Source organism: Punica granatum, chromosome 1, assembly GCF_007655135.1.
Source record: "Punica granatum isolate Tunisia-2019 chromosome 1, ASM765513v2, whole genome shotgun sequence".
NCBI lineage: Eukaryota > Viridiplantae > Streptophyta > Magnoliopsida > Myrtales > Lythraceae > Punica > Punica granatum.
In genome coordinates this window covers 39,585,081-39,609,496 of record NC_045127.1, presented here as the reverse complement: position 1 = coordinate 39,609,496, position 24,416 = coordinate 39,585,081, and the positions used below count along the sequence as shown (strand labels likewise).

Genomic DNA, 24,416 nt, shown 5'->3' with positions numbered 1-24,416 from the left:
AATACTTATTGAAATTTTATATTACCATAACATCCTATAATTATTGACTTGTGATATTGAGTTTTGAATGAGAATCGTATGCATATGATTAAATTATTGACATTCTCATTTTAATTTCAAATATGCATTATATTATCATAAAGGCATATAATTACTCGCTTATTATATATATTTTTATGAATATCATATGTATATGATAAGTTATTTTTTTGAGAAGTATATGATACGCTATTATATTATCTTAATAGAAAATATATCCATTTAAAATTTGTTTATTATATTTAAATTGATAGTGTATCTTTTGCATTTATTGGTAGTATTAATTGCACATATAGCCTTTTTTTTTTGTGGCAGTAGGAGAACGTATAGTCAATTCTACTATACAAAATGAACTAGCATATGCCAATGTGATGTACGGGTGTTTTATGGTAGTTAAATTGGTCAAATTTATGTTGCAATAATTTTTTTTAACAAAACAGTCTAATTAAAAGGTATTCTAGTTTAATGTATTTGTAATTCGGAAATTCTAACAAAAAATTAAAAATATACAACTATGAGAAAAATATGATTAATACTTATTAAATAATTATCATTGTGAATATATTGTTTTTATCAACACTCATCGAGTACGTTTTCTTAATTAAATCAGTTACAATGCACGTGATTGTTTATTTTATTTTAATTTTTTATAAATATCATAATAAATTATTTTCATACATGATAAAAATATTGATATAAAAATAAAAATATATATATTTGTTAATTTTTTAAATTATAAAAACAAATTATTATGACACCTTGGAAAATAGCCTCCCTTTAAACTTGAGGACATAACATGAAACGATACTTTCTTTTACCTAATTTTCAAATATGCATTATATTACCATAAAGGCATATAATTACTTGCTTATTATATATTGTTATGAAAATCTTATGTATATAATAAGTTATTTTTTTGAGAAGTATATGATACATTATTATATTATCTTAATAGAAATTATATTACGAAATATATCCATTTAAAATTTGTTTATTATATTTAAATTGATAGTGTATCTTTTGCATTTATTGGTAGTATTAATTGCACATATAGTCGTCTTTTTTTTTTGTGGCGGTAGGAGAACGTATAGTCAATTTTACTATTCACAATGAACTAGCATATGCCAATGTGATGTACGGATTTTTTATGGTAGTTAAATTGGTCAAATTTATGTTGCAATAATTTTTTTAACAAAATAGTCTAATTAAAAGGTATTCTAATTTAATGTATTCGTATTTCGGAAATTCTAACAAAAAATTTAAAATATACAACTATGAGAAAAATATTATTAATACTTTTATTAATTATCATTGTGAATATATTGTTTTTAGCAACACTCATCGAGTATGTTTTCATAATTAAATCAGTTACCATGCATGTTATTGTTTATTTTATTTTAATTTTTTTTATAAATATCATAATAAATTATTTTCATACATGCCAAAAATATTGATATAAAATAAAATTATATATTTGTTAATTTTTTAAATTATAAAAACAAATTATTATGACAACTTGGAAAATAGCTTCCCTTTAAACTGGAGTACATAACATGAAATGATACTTTCTTTCACCTAATTTTGTATATACATATACTTAATTGCTGCAATCTTAAAGTAAGAGTAAAAATTCTATCTACGAAATTTATTTAAAATATCTATTGAGTTTTTATCGGATAGAAATTGTGTTTGAGGCATTTCCTTGGAAATAAGTTTAAAATTTATAAGCTTTTTGTGAAAATAATATTAATTACTTAACACTACAATACTTAATACATAATAAATATATCTTCTTTACTAAATGTATATTATAGATATGAATTGTATAGTCATTGTATTTATTGTACATGTTTGTTTTATATATATATATATATTTATATTTATATATTTATTTATTTTTGATAATATTTGTTGTATGTTAAAATAACTATAATATCTACTATTATTCTCTCTTTTCTATATTAATTTTTCTATGTATACAATATCCCTTTTTGGGTGAAGATGATGATGATGATGATTATTATTATTATTATTATTATTATGAGCACTTTTATTTCTTTTATATTTTTGTGGTATATATAGGTTAACTACGATCTCTATTTTAATTATTTGTTGTCATATATATAAATTAATTATAGATTTTAGATAAAATCTAATTTGAAATGTCATTAATTGTTATATTTAGATTAAATATAACTAGGGAACGTGCCCACACCTTGCCACGGGTACAAAAGTTTTCTCAAATAATTTGTTAGATAGATGTAATATTAAGAAATTATTATTTCTTATATCTGCTTATTTATATAGGATTATTATATATTAAAACAAAAGATTTAGAATGTTTATGGTTCTTCTCGTATGGATAAATAAAAAATATTACTTGTAATTCAAAAGTTTATTTATAATATCTCTTTGTGCTTTTTCTAAATTTTATTTTTAATAATTATAAAGCTATATTCTATTTTATTAGGTCATTTTCTCATTCTATATTTGTTAGGCTATTGAAATATATAAAATGAATTCATCTGACATTTTTGATAAGAAATAAACCATTATGACATGTTAGGACTTATTAAATAACCAGGGTGCGCTCACTGAAAAGTATATGATACTTAAAATTACTTACGAACATCTAGTACTATAACAAAAGTATCAAATGAATTACGAAAAAAACTTCGTCATATTTAAAATCATATATAATCAATTTAGTTAATTAATTTGTAAAGAAATATGAAAGTCCTTCTCAAGACCCACATCAGTCTAGAACGCAAAAAGAAAAAAAACTTGAAGTTGCCCCTTATTGAGCCACTTTTCTTTGTATAAATGTATAACTTAAACTTTACTTATTCTAGTGATGTATTATATAGCATTACGATTTTATTTATGACAATAAATAATCGTTATTTTTTTGTAAAAAATTGTTACTATGACATATTCTTCTTTAATAAATTTTTATATTACCACGCATGGCACGTATAGCCACGGGTGTGAGTCCTATGATCGGAGAAAATTCACGATCATGGGAGGTTTATTCCTTAGTGGGTCGACCTCGCTTGAAAGATTAATCGGGCCTAGTGGACTTTCGAATATTAAGTGGTACACCACATAAAATCACAAATAAAAAGAGACTATTTAAATTGATGACTAATTATTGAACCGAAAAATTGATGACTAATTGAAATAGACTTTCTATCAACGTGGGTTGATTTTAGGTGAGCCAGTACTTGTTATCCTTAGGTAAATAATCAGATGCAAGTTTTGTGCTTGGAGAAAATTCACGATCTTAAGAGGTTTATCCCTTTGTAGATCGACCTTATTCCAATATAGATTAATTGGACCTAGTAAATTTCGAAATATCAAGTGGTACACATCCGAAAAATAGAGATTTATATAATCAAATTTAATAAAAATTTTAAAAAAAGAGTGGGGGTGGGAAAAATCCACTCATTCTCCACTATAGGTCCCAAAGGGACCTGTTTTCATTATCTTTTATAGAAGATAGATGGATAGATAGATAGATATTGAAGAATATTCAAAGCATTTATAATATTTAGATTAATTAAAATTAAAACTAAAATTATTATTATTATTACTATTATTATCATCATCGTCCTATATGTATATTAAATATAATTTTAGCATATTGGTTACATCAATTACGGTCATTTTATCGCAAGTGTACTTTCTGATATTACAAAAAACTCTTCGATATTTGTGTAGTTTACGTCCAAGATAATTTGTGATTGTTGAGAGTTTATATCCCATATGGAAAAACTAAGATGACTCCAATGAGTTTATACGAGATTAAGTATGACAACCTACCGACTCAAGCTTTTGGATTAGATATGGGTCCAATAACTTATAAACTAAGTGAAATTTTTACATGATATCAGAGCGGGTTACGCTTCCGCCTCCCTGTGGGCACACACCACGCTAGGTCTAAAGTTTGAGGGCAGCCAAAGAATGTGCCTCGTATCAGTCTCCTCTCGCCCAAGCATGAAAAAGGAGCTCGATTCGTGGTCAGTTATTAAGGGCGAGTATTTAAGGGCACAATATGGCACATGATGGTAAATGAGAAAAGATCACATGTTGCCACGTGAGAGCGGGTGTTGAGAGTTTATATTCCACATGAAAAAATTAAGAAGACTCCAATGGGTTTATAAGATATTGAATATCACAAAAGCGCGCCTCGTGTCAGTCCCCTTCACCTGAGCACGAAAAAGAAGCTCGGCTCGTGGTCACATGATGGCAAGTGAAAAAAGACTACCGTTACCACGTGAGAATCAGTGTTGAGAATTTATATCCCACATGAAAAAACTAAGAAAATTATAATGTGTTTATAAGATATTAAGTAGCACAACCTACTTATAGGTTCAGTAAGAATTTTATAGTGATTTACTGCTAGATTTGTGTAATTTAGTTCGAGATTTTTGTAATTTACAAAAGGTGCAAATAATTTACTATAATGTAGAGTAATATCTTCTGGTTATACGGTGGAATCATTTTAAAGTGATCAGAACGCAGGCCCTCCCTTTAATTTTATTAAACAATAATAACAAGTGAAAGAGTAACTCGTCAACTGAAGTGAAAGCAACATTCATGGAAAGGAGTCCAGGTTCATCATTTATCTCTGTTGTCAGTCTCCATAGGGGAAGGCGCCAATTTAAGCCCTTCTTTCTGGCCGACCCACCAAACAAAATATCTCTCTCTCTCTCTCGTAGTCACACAGAACACCAAAGTCTTGTTAGTTGCGGCTCGTAAGACATTATGGGAGAGGCTTCCAAAGAAGTGCAGCTCCGCATCATAAGTAAGCGCTCATATTTTGGTTTCTTTGATTCTTTCTAATTTTTCGAGTTGTGGTTCCTTTAATACTTTCTGTCTCTTCTTCTCCTCTGCAAATGACATGATAATTCAAAATTTATCCTCTGTTTTATAGAGAGAGAGAGAGAGAGAGAGAGTTTTTTGGGTTTTGTATTTAGACTGTGGGATTATAATTTCATTTATCATCTCATGATCATCATCTCCGAAGCAGACGATGACATCTATTTTATCTTTCCGTTGTTCTATCTTTACGGTTGCGAAAAGACTTATTATACAAAGCGAAAGAAGTCTTACCAACGTGAATTATTTTAATTGATTCGATACATGTTCCACTTAAATAGGACTTCGAATTCGAATCTTGTTAATAGAAAAAATTCATGCCGGAGCCTCAGAGAACTTTATCTCATTAGTGAGCTAACATGACTCGAATTGAATTAGTAGAGGTCCGTTGAATTTACTAACTGTGTTTGTTCCATCGGTCTGGATAAGATATTTCTTTTGAGTATATAATTTTGTTTTTCTTCTTCACTAATAAAAGAGGTATATATAATTAGTATAAAGAAATAGAAAGTTAAGGATGCAAATAGTCACACTAACATGAACTGAATCTGAAATCTTTGATTACTGGACAAAGGCGTATATCACTTCATTATGCTTCAAAATTTATGTATGTTTGTAGGTTTAGTCTAGGGATGAATAAATGGAAGAAAGTGGAGCGTTCTCTAGGTGACATCATATACACTAATTGGTCCCGTGTTTGTATTTATTATATACAATAATTATATGTTGCTTCCTTTGATTTGGTCTTCGTGTTTTGGGAGAAAGTATGATTCCTCTATTGGCGTTTTTGTTTTATCGAAAATCCTCTGCATGCAATTTGCATAAAATTATCAGTACTTTTCTCATCCTTTTGTCTTTTTAGTGATTCCTTTGAAACTTTTTTCGATCTGTATCTTGGTATCTAGAAAGCTAATGAGTCATAACTAATTCAGTTCAAGTCGAGTCGGCTCACGGCTCTTTTAATCAAGGATTTTTTTACTTATAAGGTTCGAATCTGAAATCTTACTTAAGGAAAACTAAGTACCGAGTTGCTTTTTCCAATAGTTATTCTTAATTCCTTTTAAACTTTCTCAGCAACTTGCTGGAGAAAAATTATCTTCCATAATAGGGAAATTTCTTGTGGTAGTGTTTATATCCAAAAAATAGAAAAGGCCTTTGGTTGCTCTATCGATTCCCTATACCGTTTTACTTTTCATCAAAACGAGAAGAGAAGGTTTCCCTACAATTATGGGAGACGTGGCTCTTATTATTTTGAGAGATCGGATATTATGTCATGTTTGGATTCCCAAACACTATTTTAATTTTAACTTTAACTTTAACTTTAACTCAACACACTACACAACAAAAACACACATTTCCCAAGTCAAAAATTTTAACTTTAACTTTAACTCAACACACTGCACAACAAAAACACACGTTTCTGAAGTCAAATTTATAATCACATCTCATTTGTCATTTTCCACAATCAAAATCAAAATCAAAATCAAAGTTACTTTAACTCTGAATCCAAACGCACCTAAATGTTATTTTTTCGCTTAATAAGTGTACCTTTTGGAAATCAAACTAATATTTTTCTCATTATAAAGATTGAGACTATTTATCGCTCAACTGACACGTATTGGTTATTTGTATGATATTTAATTTTTTTCGATGTATACCTTAGTATCCAATAAAATAATGAGTCATAACTGATTCAATTTGAGTCGAATCGGTCTATTAAGAGATAAAACTCACCTAGCATGGATTTGCTCTCACAAGACTCAAACTTGATACCTTGGTTAAGGAAAACAAACATCAATCCGCTTGAATCGGTCTATTTGGTTGTATGATATAATTTAGTTCCTTGAACAATGTGTCAAAAGAAAATTAAAAAAGAAAACGAAAAAAGAAAAAGAGAAGGCAGCATTGGCTTGACTCACATCTATCTTGATTCAACCCAAAAAAAAAATAAAAATAAAAATAATCTATGTTGATTTCTTTTGGATAAGTCATATCTATCTTGATTCTAGTGACCTATGCATATAATCTTTGATAACAGCGCAAAATCAAGAACATGCCCGTTCAAGCAGCTCCACCTCCACCAACACACAGGACCTCCTGAATCAATTCCAGAATTCCAAATGCAGACCCTACAAGTGGTGGCTGAAGGTGGCAGTCTACTCTTTCTGCGTCCTCTCCGGCCAGACTGCAGCCACCCTTCTCGGCCGGCAATACTATGATAAGGGTGGCAGCAGCAAATGGCTGGCCAGTCTTGTCCAGCTCTGTGGCTTCCCCATCCTCATATCTTACTACTTCCTCTTCTCCTCATCCACCTCATCGGAACACGCCCGCCCTAATTATGCCCCTGCCGAAGTTGCCCTGGCAGATAATGAATCGCCACCCCTAGGCCCGTCCCTATGGACACTGGCATGCTTTTACATCTTGCTCGGGACACTCGTGGCAGCTGACTGCTACTTGTACTCCGTCGGGCTCCAATACCTCCCAGTGTCAACATACTCTCTTATTTGCGCCTCGCAGTTGGCCTTCAATGCCATGTTCTCGTTCTTCCTCAACTCCCAGAAATTCACTCCCTTCATCGTAAACTCTCTGGTCCTCCTCACCATCTCTTCGATCCTTTTGGTCTTTCAGACCGGCTCGGAAAAGCCCGCAGGAGTGTCGAAATTGAAAAATGTCATTGGATTCATTTGCACCCTTGGAGCTGCTGCTGGGTACGCTCTGACGCTTTCTCTGACTCAGCTGTTCTTCAAGAAGGTAAGAGCCTTCAAATTTCATCAATATTATTAGTGCTGTAAGATAGCCCTTGCATTGCTGCTGATTAACTTTATGTAGAACGTAGATATTGAATTCGCAATTAGCATGTGGATCCGCGCTTCATTGCGGGTAGGGACTGTGCAAGGAAAATTGAAAATCGAACCGTCTCGTTGAACCGTTCCGTACTGAACTCAAAACTCATTTTGAGAAATATTTGGTTTGGTATTTCCATGAACATTTTGGTTTCGACATGGTTATGGTTTCCTAAATTAAAAATTGTGGTTAAAATGCCATTTTTTTTAACAAAAGATTTTAATTAACGTGAGTTGGTTCAAGCGGTTTGCGCTTGTTCTGCTTAAGCAAGGCCTTGCATTCGAGTTTTTATGAATGCAAAAAATTCATGTTATTAGAGTTTTACCTTTAGGGTGGTCAACCTGACTCGACTAAATTAATCGAGACCAAATTCGGTTTCCGGATATTAGGGTTCATCTATAAAAAAAAAAAGAAGAACTATATATATATCACAAATATTTATATTATTTATAAAATGATAATTAATTAGAAATTTTGAAAATAGTCATCAGGGTTAAAACACACCAAACCCCTTTCTTTTCTGCCGCAAACGTATAGAGTTTCATTCCCACGTAAGTCTCTAGGCGAACTCAGTCTTTCCCTTTCCTCACCGTTGAAGCTTTGTCTTTATTGTCGTTCAACTCATCGGCCATCAACACATACCTCCTCCAACAATCTTCCTGTTCGCTATCACTCCTCCAGTACGTTGTCGAAGAGATTGAGAGCTTGTGATTTCATATTTTGATTTATATCTTTCTCAATTTGGGACGGTTCGGTTAACTGATATTTTCTAGGATGGTTTTATTTTTCTAATTCGGTTTACGTTTCTATTGTGATTTGCAAAATTCTTTTCCCAAAAATTCGGTATAGTTACAGTTCGTACGGAAAGCTGATTCAAACCCTCCCGTTCCTACCCCTTGTCGTGGATCATATTTCCTTCTTTTTTTTTTTTTTTTGGTAATGGACTAAACGACAAAAAATGAAAGTATTATAATTAGAGAATTGTTGTTCTTAAAAGTCTCATGGCAAGAATTTCTTTTTCAAGGAAAATCTTCAACTTTATATACATCTATACAGTATATATATCAATATATATATATATATATATAATTCATATGCTAACATAATTTATATATATAAAGTCGACAAAATCCTAATAAATAAAGGAAAAATAGTAAATCTGCTATTAATTCATATGTTAATATACTATACAGAGATTACGAGATAATAGTTCATATTTTATATAATAACAATATATATATATATATGAGCATAAAGAAAATATTCAAAGAATAGAATATTTCAAATTTTGGATCATAATTAAAAAAAATAAAGAATCGTTTATAATTATATAAAATTAAGATCAATTTAAAAAATTTTAAGAATTTAAAAATTTTGAGAATTATAGCTAATCTTATAAATTTTAATTAAATAAATTTTCTATTCAAATGATTGGATCTTTTTATCTTAAAGTATTTAAATTAAATAAAAATTCTTAGAAATTAATTTGATAATTGCAATGGTGTATATATTATTAAATAATTTCCTTATTTAAGAAATTTTGACATATATTTAATATGTATTCTTTTATTATAAGTATGAATTTATCGCATTAAATTTTATACAATAAAAAAAATAAACTTTTACATGTTGATATAAGTTATAAATTTATACAAATTATTGTTTTCATATTTAAATTTTTATAATTAATTTTTTTACCAAATTCATGCAACGCATGGGTCTGATAAACTAGTATATAAATAAACTTGATTACAAGTTAACAAATAGGGGTAGAATCATAAAATAAATAGATATTTTTTGGTCAAATTATGAAATGTGTGAAATTAAATTATTGTAAATATTTATACAATTAATTCATATAAACATAACTACATTGATTTTGATACGTGCACAATCAATTATGAATTTTTTAATTCTACATAATAAGTAGAATTTTAATATCTACTCAATTAATTATAGAAAAATATTTTACATAGATAATTTTCAGTATGATAATTAAATTCTTTTAAACAACAAATTACTACTAAATCCATATAAATATAATTATATATATTTCAATATATACCCAATTAATTATAAATATGACAATTTTAAAGGATAAATAGAATTATATATATCTATACAAAATATGATTGTCTCAGGTATAAATAATTCATGGATAATTTTGATAACATTTTGTTTCAAGACGTATAAAAAGTCCATTATGTCTCATATATGTTGAAGAATCTCCATTAGAAAGTTGTTAATCCTTTTTTCGGTGGATAAACGTGGCAATTCCCAACAAGAAAATTAGCTAATACAATAGTATTATGTATCCCAATTTTATAACGTTTTCTCAATTTTATCCCAACCTTTAATATTTTTTCTAAGGCAGCCTAACTTTTGGTGTCGGATTCAAATCTATTCCGCCATTATTTTTTTATCCATTTTTTTATGGAGAATCTGATGTGCCATGTTAGTTGTTGTAACGGTGCTGACGTGGAGAGTATGTGGGCCCCAATACAATGAGAAAATAACACTATATATCTCAACATTTTGATGTTTTTTCAATTTTATCCCTTCTTTCCCTTTTCCTTTCATTTGCAGTGGTCATTTCACTTCCGATCTCTTTCTCTGTCTCTCTTCCACAAAAATTGCTCGAGGGCTTTTGCAATTAGGGCTTAGGAAAAACGATTAGTGCATGAATCTGATCGATTGGTGGGGGTGACGATGAAGGATTTAGGACTTGGTTCTTGTTAGGGTTTGTGCTTTACTTTATCTACAATTGAGAGATTGGGGTAGAGGTGGTTGGTCTTCGGTGCGAGCGCAGCTGTTCTAGTGTGGGATCTGCAAGAGACAGTGAGAAAGAGAGATGGCCATAAACAAAGCCAAAAGGTAGACACATGAAGAGTTAAAGAAACAAAGATAGAGAGAAAGAGGGGCAAAGAAACACTTAGCTTGGTAGAGATGGAGGAGATGGCTGGGGGACTAGGTCAGTTCGCAGAGCTTGAAGGGGGTCATGTCAGGACTAAAAGGACACGAACGAGAGAAGGTCGCTAAAGGAAGCAGCCACTCCAAGCTAGTCGTTGAAGAAGCTACAATCGGAGAAAATGAGGGATGCAGTTACTGCTGTTATGATAAAATTGAAAAAAATAAAAAAGTTGGGATAAAATTGAGCAAACATTAAAATGTTGAAATAAAATTGAGAAAATATTAAAAGGTTGGGATATATAATGTTATTTTTCCTTGTATTAGGGCCCACATACTCTCCACTTTGGCACCGTTACACATTAACATTTTATGTCAGATTCTCAGAAAAAAAAAGATAGAAAAATAACGGCGGGATAGATATGAAACTGAACCCTAAATCTTAATATGCCTCTGAAAAAGTTTAAAAGTTGGAATAAAATTAGGAATACGTTAAAAGGTTAGGTTAGGATACATAATAATGTTAACTCCTTAATACGTCATTGTTGCTTTGCTTCTTTTGGAGGTTATCAAGAAGGAGACATTCAAGGCAGTAATCGACTTGATAATCTTCAAATGCCTGGTCGCTACGTGCATAATCGTGGTGGGGCTATTTGCGAGCGGGGAATGGGAACACTTGACAGCAGAGATGGAGCGGTACAAACTGGGGAAGATCTCATACATCATGAACCTTACATGGACGGCAGTTTCTTGGAAAATCTTTGCAATTGGGTCGAACGGCCTGATATGCGATGCCTCTTCCCTCTTCTCGAATTCCATCAGTGTTGTGGGGCTGCCCATCGTGCCTGTCCTTGCTGTCTTCTTCTTCCACGACAAGATGAGTGGTGTCAAGGCAATCGCGATGGTTCTAGCCGTCTGGGGTTTTGCTTCTTATGTGTATCAACACTATCTCGATGATTCCAAGTCGAAGAGAAGTGCCGGGCATGCAGAAAGATGGTATATTTCCTAGTAAAAGAAATACACATATACATATATGTAGGTAACTAAACAAATATGGGAAAAGAAAAGTGGTGCGAGAAAAGGATAACAAGGGCTTGTACTTTTTAGTTTTACGGGAAGAGTTACTTCCAATTTTTCTACTTTTTTTCTTTTTTAACTTTTGAAATTGGAAACTTGAAATCTTAAGAGGGCAAATAACTTTTCTAGATGAATGTAAAGTTTTCACATTTTCATTACCTAGAAAACTAAGCAAAATTCATGCTTTTTATTGCCCGAAATTGTAAATGCTCTTTCTAGGATCCGTTCTCCTTAGAAACACCGTCAAAATTGAGTTTTTGGAGTTACCGATTTTCACTTGTTTTCTAGGTAAACCCCTAATAGCTTACGCTTTTTAAGGATTTTTTTATACTTTGTTTTGATATCTTGAATGTGTTCATTCTGATCCTGCCCAAAAAAACAAAAGAAATTGTGCATTTTTATGAGTTGTTGGTTGTTACACGCAGTCTTCGCATGAATGATACTTCATTTAAAGATGAGCACGTCATGTGCATTGAGAATCGTGATTATTCGTATGCTGTTTGTATACGATTCCTGTTTCAAATAATTTGGACATTTAGCAAATTACGGACGAGAGCGTAATGAGTTAGAATTGATAAAACATATAAGCTGGCCCATGCCGACCAGAAGGGAGTGGGGTGGGTTTCCCCACTTGCTAGCATCCACACCTCGCACTTTTTCTTTTAAATATTTAAAATTTTAAAATTTCGCAGCTTTTGTTTTGCTTTTCAAATCCGATCTGAAAAAGGTACTAAGCAAGTCCATCGACTCGCTGCGTCAAAATAACTGATTGTACGGTCGATGCGTCATGCCATTTTAGTGATTTCAAATTCAATTCTAACAAGGTTTCACGTAATTTAGTTGACGGTTTACGCCAAATGATTCTATCGTTAAGTCGAAAGCTGTGAACACCTCATTTTAGCCTAGACTCGGTAAACTTGCGGAGAGGTGTCACCTGGAGCGGCTACACTGGTCCGGTCGTACTATAACAACCCCCACAGCTAAGATAAGTCCAAAGAGTCCTCTATGCAAGTTATACTTACGTCGGTGCTCATTTCAAACTCACACGATATGGTCGGGAACTAGTTTATGCAAATTCCACGCGATAAATCAATTTTAGAAACAAGGTGCAATTTCAAGAGATTTTTGTTTAGAACCCCGTTATCCGTATTTTTCTATCAAAATCGGCACCATTTTAAATCCCGAATTCTTTGAATTAAATGTTTTTAATCCAATAGAAGAAGGGTTCGAGATAGAGAACCAATATTTTTCAATCGCGAGAAATATTTATTTTTGGGACATTTTCAGCTAAATAATTTTTTCCGATTATGAAAATATTTCTCAGTAAAATTTTCTTCGTGAAATGTGCCAAATCTATTAAAGAAGGGTCAAAATGAGGTTTTCTCTTAAGTTTAGTTGCTGAGCCGTGATTAAAAACATCACAAACTAGTTCAGTTTGCACTAGTTAAACTTAGTTCCGCCATTATGAAAAATTAAGGAGCGCTCACTGGGAAGCAACCACGCCACGTGGTTACTAACCAAGTTGAGTTCTAATGTGTTTAAGTGTCATTTATGTGTTAATTAGTCAACTGGAATCGAAATTGGTTAATCATGTACGTTTGACACTTAATTCATGAAAATTGGGGTTTAATCAATACACTTAGATAAGAGTCTGAGGCATAATTGGACAAGGTCCATGTGATCTCGGGGGATTAGGATTCTTATAGTTGGGAGGTTAAATTGATTAAGTTCCTGCATGGCCAAAATGAAATAAATCGATTAAAGTGTCAATTGTGTGTTAATTGATTAATCAAAATTAAAATCAATTAATCATTTAAATTTGACATTTAATTCCATGGTTTTGGGGATAACAAACTCACTTAGAAAGAGGCTAGGAATTAATGGAAAATGCTATATAGCCTTAAGGAGATTAGGATTTCCTTCTAGAATTTTGGGATTAATTGAATAATCAATTAAACTTGATCTTTAATAAAATTGAGAAAAACACAAAAAGAATCAAATGTGGATAAAAATTTGGTAGACTAGGAGATTCATTTAGAATTTTCTAAGATAGGGCTTTAGGCCCATTTTTCCATTTTTCGGATCCTAAACACATCTTTATAGGAACCACTTGGCCGCCGGGGTTTTCATCGAGAGGGTGACTCGAGTAAATGAGAGAGATTGGGGCATTCCTCTCTTACGGTTGGGATCCATGACCAGAGCTTGCTCTACCAGTAAGTCTGAGTCTTTAAATTTTCGATTGCCTGTGACTGAATTCGGCCCTGTTTCGATATGGTATGGTTCTTCTCTTCCTGGGTTGATTAAGAAGAAATTCGTTGAAAGATGGAAAAGCTATAGTGATCTTCTCTGTTTCCAAGCAATCTCCTTTTCATGTACTGAGGTTTGAAACCAGTAATGGCTTCTCTGGAACTGATGGGTAGAGCTGGGTTGGGTTAGGTTGAATTTAGCACGTCGTAAGCGAATGTCTTTTCGGCGTGGCGGCGTTTCTTCACAAGAAACCTCGTATTGAGGTTCTTTTTTTCTTTTTCTTTTTTTTTTCTTATGGCAACATTTTCAAGCATTTCTGTTTCTAATTTGTAGCTCGACGATTGTCAGACCAAAAGAAGAGTTAAGGTTGATTTTGAGGTCTGAAGAATTTTCAGGGATGAAGTTACGTAGGAGGGGAGAACATAACATCTCGGACCCTCATTAGGTCGTTCTTTGGCCAGCACTTAGGGGCACCTCTCTGATTTTGGGCTGCCTGAAAGAGAAGAATGATACAGAGAGGAGAGAGGAAGAAGTCGGTAGAATTAAAGAGAGAAGGACTAAGAGAATCGGGATTTTCAAGTGATATTGTGGTTTGCCCTCCGAATTACTGCATATTGGGGTGCTGATTTCTGTTATGGATTGCATATTAGTGGAAAGGATTATAAATTCTACTCTAGGGTTTAGTAATTTTCTCAAGGGCTTCTATGAAACCCGAACTCCCCCAATCTCTGTGGAGGCTGCTGGACCAATTTGCCTCTGCCCTGACGTTGGGATTTGTTATACCTTTAACTTATAATTTAACAGTTTTCACTTATCTGCTAATAATCTTACATATGCATCCATTGTTGGTAGCTGGTATATCTGTATTCGCGTTTAATTCAGCAAACTAGCTGGGGTGGAGAAAAAAATTGAGTCGATCCTTTATGTACGTACTCATTCTTCATCTTCATTTTCAATGAAGATTATATGTGATTCAAGAGATTATCGGAACTTTGACCAAAGAAAATGTTGTTCATCACTGTGTCCAAAACTGAATAAGTTTTTCCATTTTCGACGGATTGGTGGAAGTTGGGGAGTCAATCAATTATCTATGCTGATTTCCATTAACTGTTTTTTTACAGAATTTGTGATTTTTGCATGAATTTAGCTAGTAACTGCTTTGGACCTCGTCATTGAATTTCGCCAAGAAGAAGATCAGATATAGGTCAGCCAGTAAAACTTAATATGAGGATCCGAAGTTGTAGCCTCATTCCTTAAATCTTACTCTTACAACTCAAGTGCATGCATAAGAGGTATCAGGTATTGTCTGATTTTAGTTGATAAATTTAGCTGGGGGTTTGGAGTTGGTATTAGATTCTTTAAGTTTTGTGGCTGAGTTGGTTTGTTTAATACAATAGATTTTTTCATCTTTCTTTATGGGAATTATGAACCTGGAGTTCAGAGGAGTTTCTCTCTTGAATTACATGTTCTTTTCATAACTGAATTTGCCTCTTGGATTCGATATGATTCGTGAGTTGTCACCCATGCCCGAGCTGGGAGTAGCTCAGCGCAAGGGATGTTATTGATCTTGTGTTATCATATATACTGCTAAGCAGTTCTTTATTTATGCTTCCGTGTCTAATCATATATGGTCAATGATTGTTTCATTCCAGATTTGGTTGTCCTTAGTAGATTTTAAAATTTAGATGAATGATAAAGATAGAGAAAATTGTCCTTCTTGGCTAGCAAAAGTCCAAAATGAATTCCCTTGCATATGCATCTTAGGGCAAAAATTCCCGTATTGACAAGAATCAGATTCCATATGAGTTTCCATATGCCTTTCCCCTATCCCCATTTCCCGACTGAGGCTTGTTGGCTATATCTTAGACAAGAAAAGAAAATTAATTTTTACGTCCTTATTCAGTAATGGGGTTGAGTTAGTGAATTATTTGCTAATCATAAAATTCTATTATAGGTTTGCACAACGTGGCCCCATCATCAAATGATCCGATTGTATAGTAGAGTTGGGTTGAAGATCAGTCCATCAGGAGCCAACTTACGAAGGAAGTACGTGACAACCCTTTTGAAGAACGTTGAGGACATGAAAGAGAAGATAAATTTTGTATTCTTGCCTCTCTTCAAATCTTAAGTTCTCCTAGAATGACGGTGGCCGCCACCATCCCAAGAATGTGGAGGTCCTCAATAACATTGTCCTCTAAGAAGCTCTCACTGCCATCACTTTCAGCACCATCCTATGCCATGGTGGTGGGCCATTAAGATAACCAAAAAAAAAAAAAGCCTTTGGCGCCAACACAGGCTCGCCCGCCCAGGGGAATCCAGCTTTACCGCCTGACAATTTAAAGGCTGAGGCCCCTCCATCCATTAATGTTCCTTCAGGGCACTGAAATGCTTGTTGGCAGGATGTCTCCTGTCATGCCGCACTCGGGTTCTCTTCACCTTTCTTCTGCTGTAACCGGGAGAGAAGGCGAACAAGATCTTTTGTAAGTTAGCCTCGCTCCATCTCAAGTTAGCATTTTTGTACAAGTCCATGTGGCATTGGGTGTTCAATTTCCTCTGGGGTAGGGCCTAAGATAAAAAGTCTCATTCTCGTATTCATTTCCACAGGCCTGTTGTCAGCTCTCTTGCTCTTAAGCAAGAAGAATATGAGCATTTTGATCTGCAGGTGCTTTTCTTTTTCCTTTTAATTTTAATTGAAAAGCATGCGAAGGCTGTCACTAATAGTCATGATGCTAATAGCATATCATCGGCTGTTGATAATGTTATGAATTAATGCATGCAATCAGTGTACTGTGCTTGACTCTGATCCATAATGACCATATTTCTTTCACTTTGGGCTCAGTTCCTTGCTCTTAGGTTAGGTTAGGTTGCTTAGGTTTAGCTTCCAGTTGAAGCTTGAACTGGCTTTCTTTCCTGCACAGTACATTTGACTTAGGTTAGCTTAGCTTAGTTTCCAGTTGAAGCTTGAACTGGCTTTCTGTCCTGCACGATACATTTGACTTTGCAGGGTTTTCAGCGGGTATGTAAGGCAGTGTTTTGAGGGCAACAAAGTCAGATGACATTGGCAGAAAAGAAAAAAATGTTGCTTCCACTCTTTGCATGAGTAATGTATTTATGCTTTTTTCCAATGATGCTACTGGAAGACATCTACATAAAATCATTGTTTTCAGCAACCAGACTACTGCCTGGACACTGAACCTGCAGAGTTCCCAAATCATGTTTCATTTCAGGGACCTGATTTTATGTGCTCATCATCCTCCCAAGAGAGTGCTCGTTGTGCCGAGAAGAATGCACCTAAACCCAAAATTTATGGCAATACCTCCGAGCTTCTGGATTCTGGGAAAGTCAAAGCAGAACCTTCCGATGAAAATGACTTGCTGAGCCATCACAGGACTGCATTATCAGCCTCAAATGCTGAATTAACTGAACGGAATGGCAAGGTTCAAGATGATGATAAATTGTCTGATAAACTTGATCATGTCCCCCTGATACAACGTGGGAAAATGCTGCTTGCAAGCAGGCAGCTTCTTCGTATGAATGATTCCTACTCATGCATCTCCCAAGTCTATGAGAAACCATCATTGTGAGTTGCTTTGTTTCTCCTTTTAAAACCACCATAAGTCATCACACGTGAGACTGATGCTACACATTTCGTATGGTATTTTATTCAGGATAGGTCATGTTAAGGAGGAGGTGCACTGTGATTCTCTGGTAAGGAGATTCTGAGTGCAGAATTTTCGTTTACAATCACCATTCTTGACAAGTTTTTTGTCAGTTTAATGAAGATAAATGTCCAAAACAAGCTTTTCTTTTTCTGGCTCAGTCTCTCACTGTGACATGCTCTATGCATCCTCTTGTTAATTGCTTATTGCTTCTTCTTCTGCTCTAATGCAGTAAATTAATCCTATATATATTGCACAGGGCACTGGGGAAGACTTGGCAGATCGTGTTGCCAGGAGAGACGATGAAGTGATCCATCCTATTTCTGCAGAATCTAGAACTGGAAATAAGCTACATGGCTTTGGAGAAAGTCAGTGTTCTGATATTTATGGAAGTTTGCGCAGTGGCACTTTTGTTGGGATACCTTGTAAAGATAATCGCTGTTCCACACTGCCTGGTTACACTGACGCTAAGGTGGCTGTATCTGCTGAACTAAGATTGAATGTGGAAGCACAAGCAAGTGAAGGGACATCCTCATGGAAGAGGAAGCCCTCAAAAGTGAAAAGTTGCAGTGGGAGTGATCACGTGCCTGTCAATGATTTTTCTAATTCAACCATGAGGACTGCTTTCGAAGTCAAAACCGAACCTTCAGATCATAGTGAAGTGCTTGGTTCAAGATGTGACACTGTGGGTAACTTCACCTTTAATGCGTCATTAGTGAAGAGGGAAGAGGAACATGATCGTCTGTTTGAAGACAAGTTGGACCACATGTTTCTGCGCGAACGTATGAATTTGCTGACTCAGCATACCAATTCTGGGTCAGATCATCTTAAGAAGTGTGACTGGTTGACTAGAGATTTGACTTCCTCAGAAAAGATTCCTGCAGTTATGAAATTTGTAGATCCTATAAGCATTAAGCGTCTCCAGACAAGAAGAAAGACTGTCACGTAAGGCTAAGTTCCTCAGATAACTCCAACCATTCATAGCTTTCCTTCATATAAGCTATGGTCGAATGTAGTGAGGATCTCATTTTACATGGTTTCAGGGATTCAATCGAAACTGTGCTGGAAGAAGATGCGCCAGGACTCCTACGGGTATCACAATCCTTTTTCTTCCTCTTTTAAATAGGGTGGTGAGTTTCATGTCGCATTTTTCCACAGGTATTGCTTGATAATGGGGTTTCAATGGATGAACTTAAGCTCTATGGGGATGTGGAGAATGATGAACCCCTGGATGAGTCTTCTGAAAAAGGTGGATTTACGGAGCTGGAAGATGTTATATCTAAGGTTTGCCAGTACTTGCCATCTGTTCTACACTGCACTTTGATCGTCTCACTTGATATATGTTCATTCAATTTTACCTCATCTGATTTTACTGAAATTATTAAATTCAATATAGGCATCATGAATACGGTGAATGTCTAGGTTAATTGTTCTCAAAACGCTTGATGTGAAAAGTGTTTATTTTATCATTTTGCATTGTCATTTTCTTTGTCGATGGGGACCGAGGATTATCACTAGTACCAGATTTATCAATGAATTGTCATACCTGCTTGGGTGTTCAGTTACGGTCTTATCTTCATGAAAACATGAGAAGTCACAAATTTGGAAATAGATTAGGCACTCCTTGTGTAGGTGGAAGACTTGACTGTGGCTGAAACGTGAGTGTTCCAGATAAAATGATAAGGGTTATCTCTGTCTTAGTCTTTTCTAAGATATGAATGCTTATGTTGGTTTGTACTGCAGCTGTTCTTTCAGCGCCAGTCGTTTTTGAAGATAGGTTTACCTAAGAGCAGAAAGGATACAAAAACTACTTATTGTTTGGCTTGTTTGTTCTCGCTGGTGGAACAGGTTATTTTCCTTTTCTTTCTAATTGTTTTCAGACAAGATGCCATGAATTGTTGGGCTGCTGTGATTATCTAAGTAATCACTTCGTTTTCACTGCAGACCCGTTATCTGCAATTTCGCAAGTGGCCAGTTGAATGGGGTTGGTCTCGGGAACTCCGATCATTCATATTCGTTTTTGAGAGGCATAAGAGGTGCATGCTCACCAACTCGAGGCATACAAATTAGACCCCATTCTTTCGTCTTCTCTTTCAAATGATTGACATGTTTTGCCTTTTTTCCATTTTGAGTTCAGAATAGTGCTGGAACGCCCAGAATATGGCTACGCCACCTACTTCTTTGAGCTGGTAGACTCACTGTCCATTGCCTGGCAGGTCAAGCGGTTGGTTATTGCCATGAAGCTCACTAGCTGTAGCAGGATCTCCCTTATTGAGAACAAAGTTTTGACAGTACTGACTTCCTCTCCTTGTTCTTTCTTTTATTTTCCTGTTCACTGCCTTCTGATATTTTGTTCAGATGACATTAATTTGTGCTTCTCTGTGAAAACTGATTCAATTTCAGCTTCACAACTGAAGTTACGGGATATTCTAGCTCATTATTAAATATTGTTGCGGATATAGATGGATCATATAATAAGATTCTAGCTTAGCTCATGGAAATCATTCTCATCTCATCTCATTTGTTCTTTTGTTCCCCCCCTTAATCTTTTGTTGTGAGATAATCGTGTCGTTATCTCTGACTTTAGGTTGGAGAAGACTTGACTGAAGGAGAAGCGAGGGTGTTGATGCAATATGGATGGAAGCCAAATAGTGGGTTAGGGACAATGCTGAACTATTGCGACCGGGTGGTTCATGATCGACAGAAGGAGATGGAGAAAGACACATCCGAATGGCGTGCCAAGATCGGGAAGTTGCTCATGGATGGGTACCATGGAGGGGCCATTGTCTCCAGCGATATCGTGAAGAAGGTAACAGAATATGGAAATGCTGAGGGGGCTCAGGTCAAAACGGAGCTCTGAAACAGAGTAGGGTAAGTGAATATGTTTAGGTGGAAGCATGCAAAAGTGTGCCGATGATGGAAGTGCAGATGTTTAGTGCCAAATGCGAGAAACTGTAAGACTTGTCTGAATGTAAATGCTAATGCTTTTGGGCTCTTCTCTTTACCTTTGAAAGGTTAGTGGCTAGCTACTGCAGTGCAGTGCAGAGACATTAGTGAGTCGGACACTATTGCGCCACACCTCGCGAATATGAGTAGTTCCGCAACAAGTATCGAACATGCAACATTTAGTGCTCAAGTAACAAGTATCAAACATGCAACATTTCAAAGCTCAAGTAAAAGCGAATACAATTGCGTTACACCTTTATTATTTTCTTTTTGTGCTTTTCCACGGGCAAAAATGTGTGGATCCTGTCATCAACCTTGAAAAAGGAAAACCAATGTAGGTATATAATTAATTAATTTTTTCAATATATATTATGATATTTAGAAATGTAATAGATATCGGTTAATTCAATTCGAATTGGATTAATTTCTTTTTGTGCTTTTCCACGGGCAAAAAAGTGTGGATCCAGTCATCAACCTTGAATAAGGAAAACCAATGGAGGTATGTAATTAATTAATTCTTTCAATATATATCATGATATTCAAAAATATAATAGTTCTAGATTAATTTGAATCGAAACAATCCGCTATATAAAAATTGTACGGTGGGTTTAACTGCTTATCATGGCCACATGTCAGGATGCGCTTCCTGAACTGTACAGACGGCAAAGAAAGGCTGGCCACTGTACCCAAGTGCAAAACTGAAATATATGTCCAGTGTTTTTGTAGTACAGACATGAGCCTAGGTTGTTACTAAATTTTCATGGCTTTATATGGTTTTAGATTCATTTTCACCTATAAGTTCAAGAGATAAGTAATAGTAGATAAGTTACATAAATCCAATTATTTTCTCTCTCTAACTCATGTAAGGCATTAATTTTTACTTTTCAACATTCACCCCCATTTGGCAATGTGTGATCTCTTTTTTAATGCTTACACGCGTCACATCCTTAAACTCGTCCTCAATAAAATTCTGATACCATATTAAATTTTTATTTGACTAATATGGACTCTCAGATCCGTTTTTACCTAAAAACTCAAACTATTAGGCGTTATTATTCAAGTCTCAAGTAAATTCAATTATTTTTCTTTGTCTCATCCACGTGAGATATATACATTTACTTGTCAATGCTTATAACGGAATATATATATATATATATATATATATAAATATATATAGTGTGCTTCTAAAAGAAAAGGAAAAAGAAATGTATGTCCAGTTGTGACCATAGCCAGCTAGACACCACATCGCACACAGCTATCATTCATTTGTTGCCAGCCCGTACCAATACAAGTCAATTCTATTATGCAAGTTATCAAGTTGCGCAGCATTTGCATTGCATTACATTGCATTGTGGCTCCAGTGCGCCAAAGGACGCATCTATATATTACAATATAATTGCTGGATCATCAACGACATTGCGCAATTTGTCCAAAATTTTAAATTCAAGACTATTGAAAGACATTTCGTTTGTCTTTATGTAAGAAACCGTACATTTATATTGAGAGCTACTTTAATTGTATTGCCTAAATGCAATAAATTATTATATTTGAGATTATATCTATAAATCTATAAATAATATCTAATTTCCAAAATAAGAATCGATATTATTATTATTATTATTATTATTATTATAACTACTATTTTGTAAGCCCATTATCAATCAATATATCTATATAATATGTAATATGTAATAGCAAAGTCATCTACTACTACGACTTCTTCTGTTGCAATTACTACTACTTCATAAGCCCATTATCAAATGGGATAATTGCAGGGTTATAATTGTCGTGGTTATTATTAGGGAAAAGGTCAAATTTGGTCCTCAACCTTTAGTTCTTTTTCTATCTTAGTCCTAAACCTTTTCTTTGGCTGGATTTCGTCCTCAATCTTTTTCACGCGGTATGAGTTCAGTCCTTCCGTCCAAAATTCTGTCCATTTTCCCTGATATATATTCATTAAATGAGAGTGCACCACTTGCGCGACAAATCACAGTTATTCTAAACCGGTTGTTATAGAGCAAATTGAATTTTTTTTAATCAGATTCGTAAATCGAACTAAGATATTTCCGGTTCTTTTAGGATTCCAGCCATCACTTCTCTTTCATCGTCTCACGCACCGATATATGGTTAGAATCCTAAAAGAACCGAAAATATCTTAGTCCGGTTTACGGGTCTAATTGAAAAAAGGATCTAATTTACTCTATAACAACCGGTTTAGAGTAGCAGTGATCTGTCGCACACTCTCATTTGACGAATATACATGTTAGGGAAAATAGACGGAATTTTGGATGAAATGACTGAACTCATACTGCGTGGAAAAGATTGTGGATAAAATCCAGCCAAAAAAAGATTTAGGACTAGGATAGAAAAAGAGTTAAAGGTTGAGAACCAAATTTGACATTTCCCTTTATTATTATTACAACTACTACTACAACATTGTAAGCCCATTATCAAATAGGATAATTGTTAGGGCTATCATAGTCGTCGTCGTCGTCGTCTTCATCATCATCATCATCATTATTATTATAATTTTTTACTACTACCGCTTCATAAGCCCATTATTTATTTATAGATAATAATTTGTGACGTAAGAGTCTAAATACAATAAATTATTATATTTGAGTTCTACATCTATAAATCTATAAATAATAAATAATTTTCAAAATTGGAATCTATTATTATTATTATTATTATTATTACAACTACCACTACTTCGTAAGCTCATTATCAATCTATATATAATATTATTGGGTCATCTACTATATTACGCCATTCGTCAAAAATCTCAAATTCGAGACTACTCATTGAAAGACCTTTCATATATAATAAACCATTTACATTTGAATTGATAGCAATTTTGTTTGCATTGTTTAAATAAAATAAATAATTATCTTTTGAGATCTATATCTATAAATCTATAAAGATATCTACTTTCCAAAGTGGAAATCTATTATATTATTATTATTATTACTACTACTACTGCTACTATTACTACTGCTGCTGCTGCTATTACAATTGCCCCTACTCCGTAAGCTCATTATCAAATGGTATAAAGCAGGGTTATAATTGTCGTGGTTATTATTATTATTATTACTACTACTATTATTTTTTCAACCCATTATCAAATCTATATATAATATATAATATTGTTGAGTCATCTACCGAGGCGATGTTCGATTTCGAGGGAGTCGATTGCGTCAGTGCTGAGTAGTTTGCTCGATCGCCTCCTTCATCGGCTTCGTAGGAGGGGTAACTCTTGGTCTGGCCCTTCCCCGAGCGAAGTATAAGGAAAAAAACCCAAGAAGAGTTCCCAAGGAAGAGTGAACCCGCGCATCACTCTTCTCCTTCGACCGGCGTATCTTGTGAAAGACGACAAAGAAGATTATGCATTATGCGAATATAGGGTGGAAAGTGTGGTAAGAAAATATGAAGTGAACCCATGGGAAATCCCATCGTCCATCGCATGATCCATGGGGTGCTGCACGTGGGGGATATTTGCTTTTGGGAGTCTGGTCATCACCACACTAGAGTGGTTATACCGTGGTTGGGGGTCACATAAGTGTACTTTTCTAGAGGTGCAAATAGGTAGACGCAGCCGTTCTAGGGAAGGCTCGAAGAGCCGAATCCCACGAGGACAAGTGAGTTGAACAGGCCTAACAAAACTAAAAAAGCGTCATTGAGACTATCCTAATGCCCCTTTTAAGGGGTGCGTTCTGGCCGGGAGCCATTTGGGATTGCATTAAAATAAGATAAAATAAAAAAGGGGGTTTAAGAAAGGGTGTGCTCATGGGGTGCGTATTGCTCCAGCGATTAGCT

General features: G+C 34.4%; 2 protein-coding genes across 7 annotated transcripts; both read left to right on the top strand.

The window, feature by feature from the left end:
* The first annotated feature begins 4,688 nt into the window (after positions 1 to 4,688).
* Positions 4,689 to 11,897, top strand: LOC116204373 (probable purine permease 10). 2 transcript variants are annotated; one of them, XM_031536537.1, is made up of 3 exons: positions 4,689 to 4,846; positions 6,959 to 7,671; positions 11,246 to 11,897. In XM_031536537.1, exons 1-3 carry the CDS (start codon positions 4,807 to 4,809, stop codon positions 11,678 to 11,680), a joined length of 1,188 nt encoding a protein of 395 aa, XP_031392397.1. In that variant the 5' UTR covers positions 4,689 to 4,806; the 3' UTR covers positions 11,681 to 11,897. The 2 variants fall into 2 exon arrangements, with proteins under 2 accessions (XP_031392397.1, XP_031392337.1); XM_031536477.1 differs by having other exon boundaries at positions 11,237 to 11,897.
* A 1,909-nt stretch (positions 11,898 to 13,806) lies between these two features.
* Positions 13,807 to 20,827, top strand: LOC116204029. 5 transcript variants are annotated; one of them, XM_031536103.1, is made up of 12 exons: positions 13,807 to 13,961; positions 15,950 to 16,475; positions 16,600 to 16,657; positions 17,223 to 17,575; positions 17,664 to 17,703; positions 17,914 to 18,599; positions 18,698 to 18,746; positions 18,813 to 18,938; positions 19,398 to 19,502; positions 19,599 to 19,690; positions 19,792 to 19,945; positions 20,242 to 20,827. In XM_031536103.1, exons 2-12 carry the CDS (start codon positions 16,360 to 16,362, stop codon positions 20,512 to 20,514), a joined length of 2,052 nt encoding a protein of 683 aa, XP_031391963.1. In that variant the 5' UTR covers positions 13,807 to 13,961; positions 15,950 to 16,359; the 3' UTR covers positions 20,515 to 20,827. The 5 variants fall into 5 exon arrangements, with proteins under 5 accessions (XP_031391963.1, XP_031392038.1, XP_031392142.1 ...); XM_031536178.1 differs by having other exon boundaries at positions 13,823 to 14,022; XM_031536224.1 differs by lacking the exon at positions 13,807 to 13,961 and adding an exon at positions 15,181 to 15,199.
* Positions 20,828 to 24,416: the final 3,589 nt, after the last annotated feature.

What these genes read in the sequence shown, in the direction of transcription:
- LOC116204373 (XM_031536477.1), top strand. Translation starts at nt 4,807, where the DNA reads ATGGGAGAGGCTTCCAAAGAAGTGCAGCTCCGCATCATAA. An exon ending in AGTGCAGCTCCGCATCATAA is followed by an intron (nt 4,847 to 6,958) that starts GTAAGCGCTCAT and finishes CTTTGATAACAG; the next exon opens with CGCAAAATCAAGAACATGCC. An exon ending in CTCAGCTGTTCTTCAAGAAG is followed by an intron (nt 7,672 to 11,236) that starts GTAAGAGCCTTC and finishes CTTCTTTTGGAG; the next exon opens with GTTATCAAGAAGGAGACATT.
- LOC116204029 (XM_031536103.1), top strand. Translation starts at nt 16,360, where the DNA reads ATGTTCCTTCAGGGCACTGAAATGCTTGTTGGCAGGATGTCTCCTGTC. An exon ending in GTCTATGAGAAACCATCATT is followed by an intron (nt 17,576 to 17,663) that starts GTGAGTTGCTTT and finishes TATTTTATTCAG; the next exon opens with GATAGGTCATGTTAAGGAGG. An exon ending in TGGAAGATGTTATATCTAAG is followed by an intron (nt 18,939 to 19,397) that starts GTTTGCCAGTAC and finishes TTTGTACTGCAG; the next exon opens with CTGTTCTTTCAGCGCCAGTC.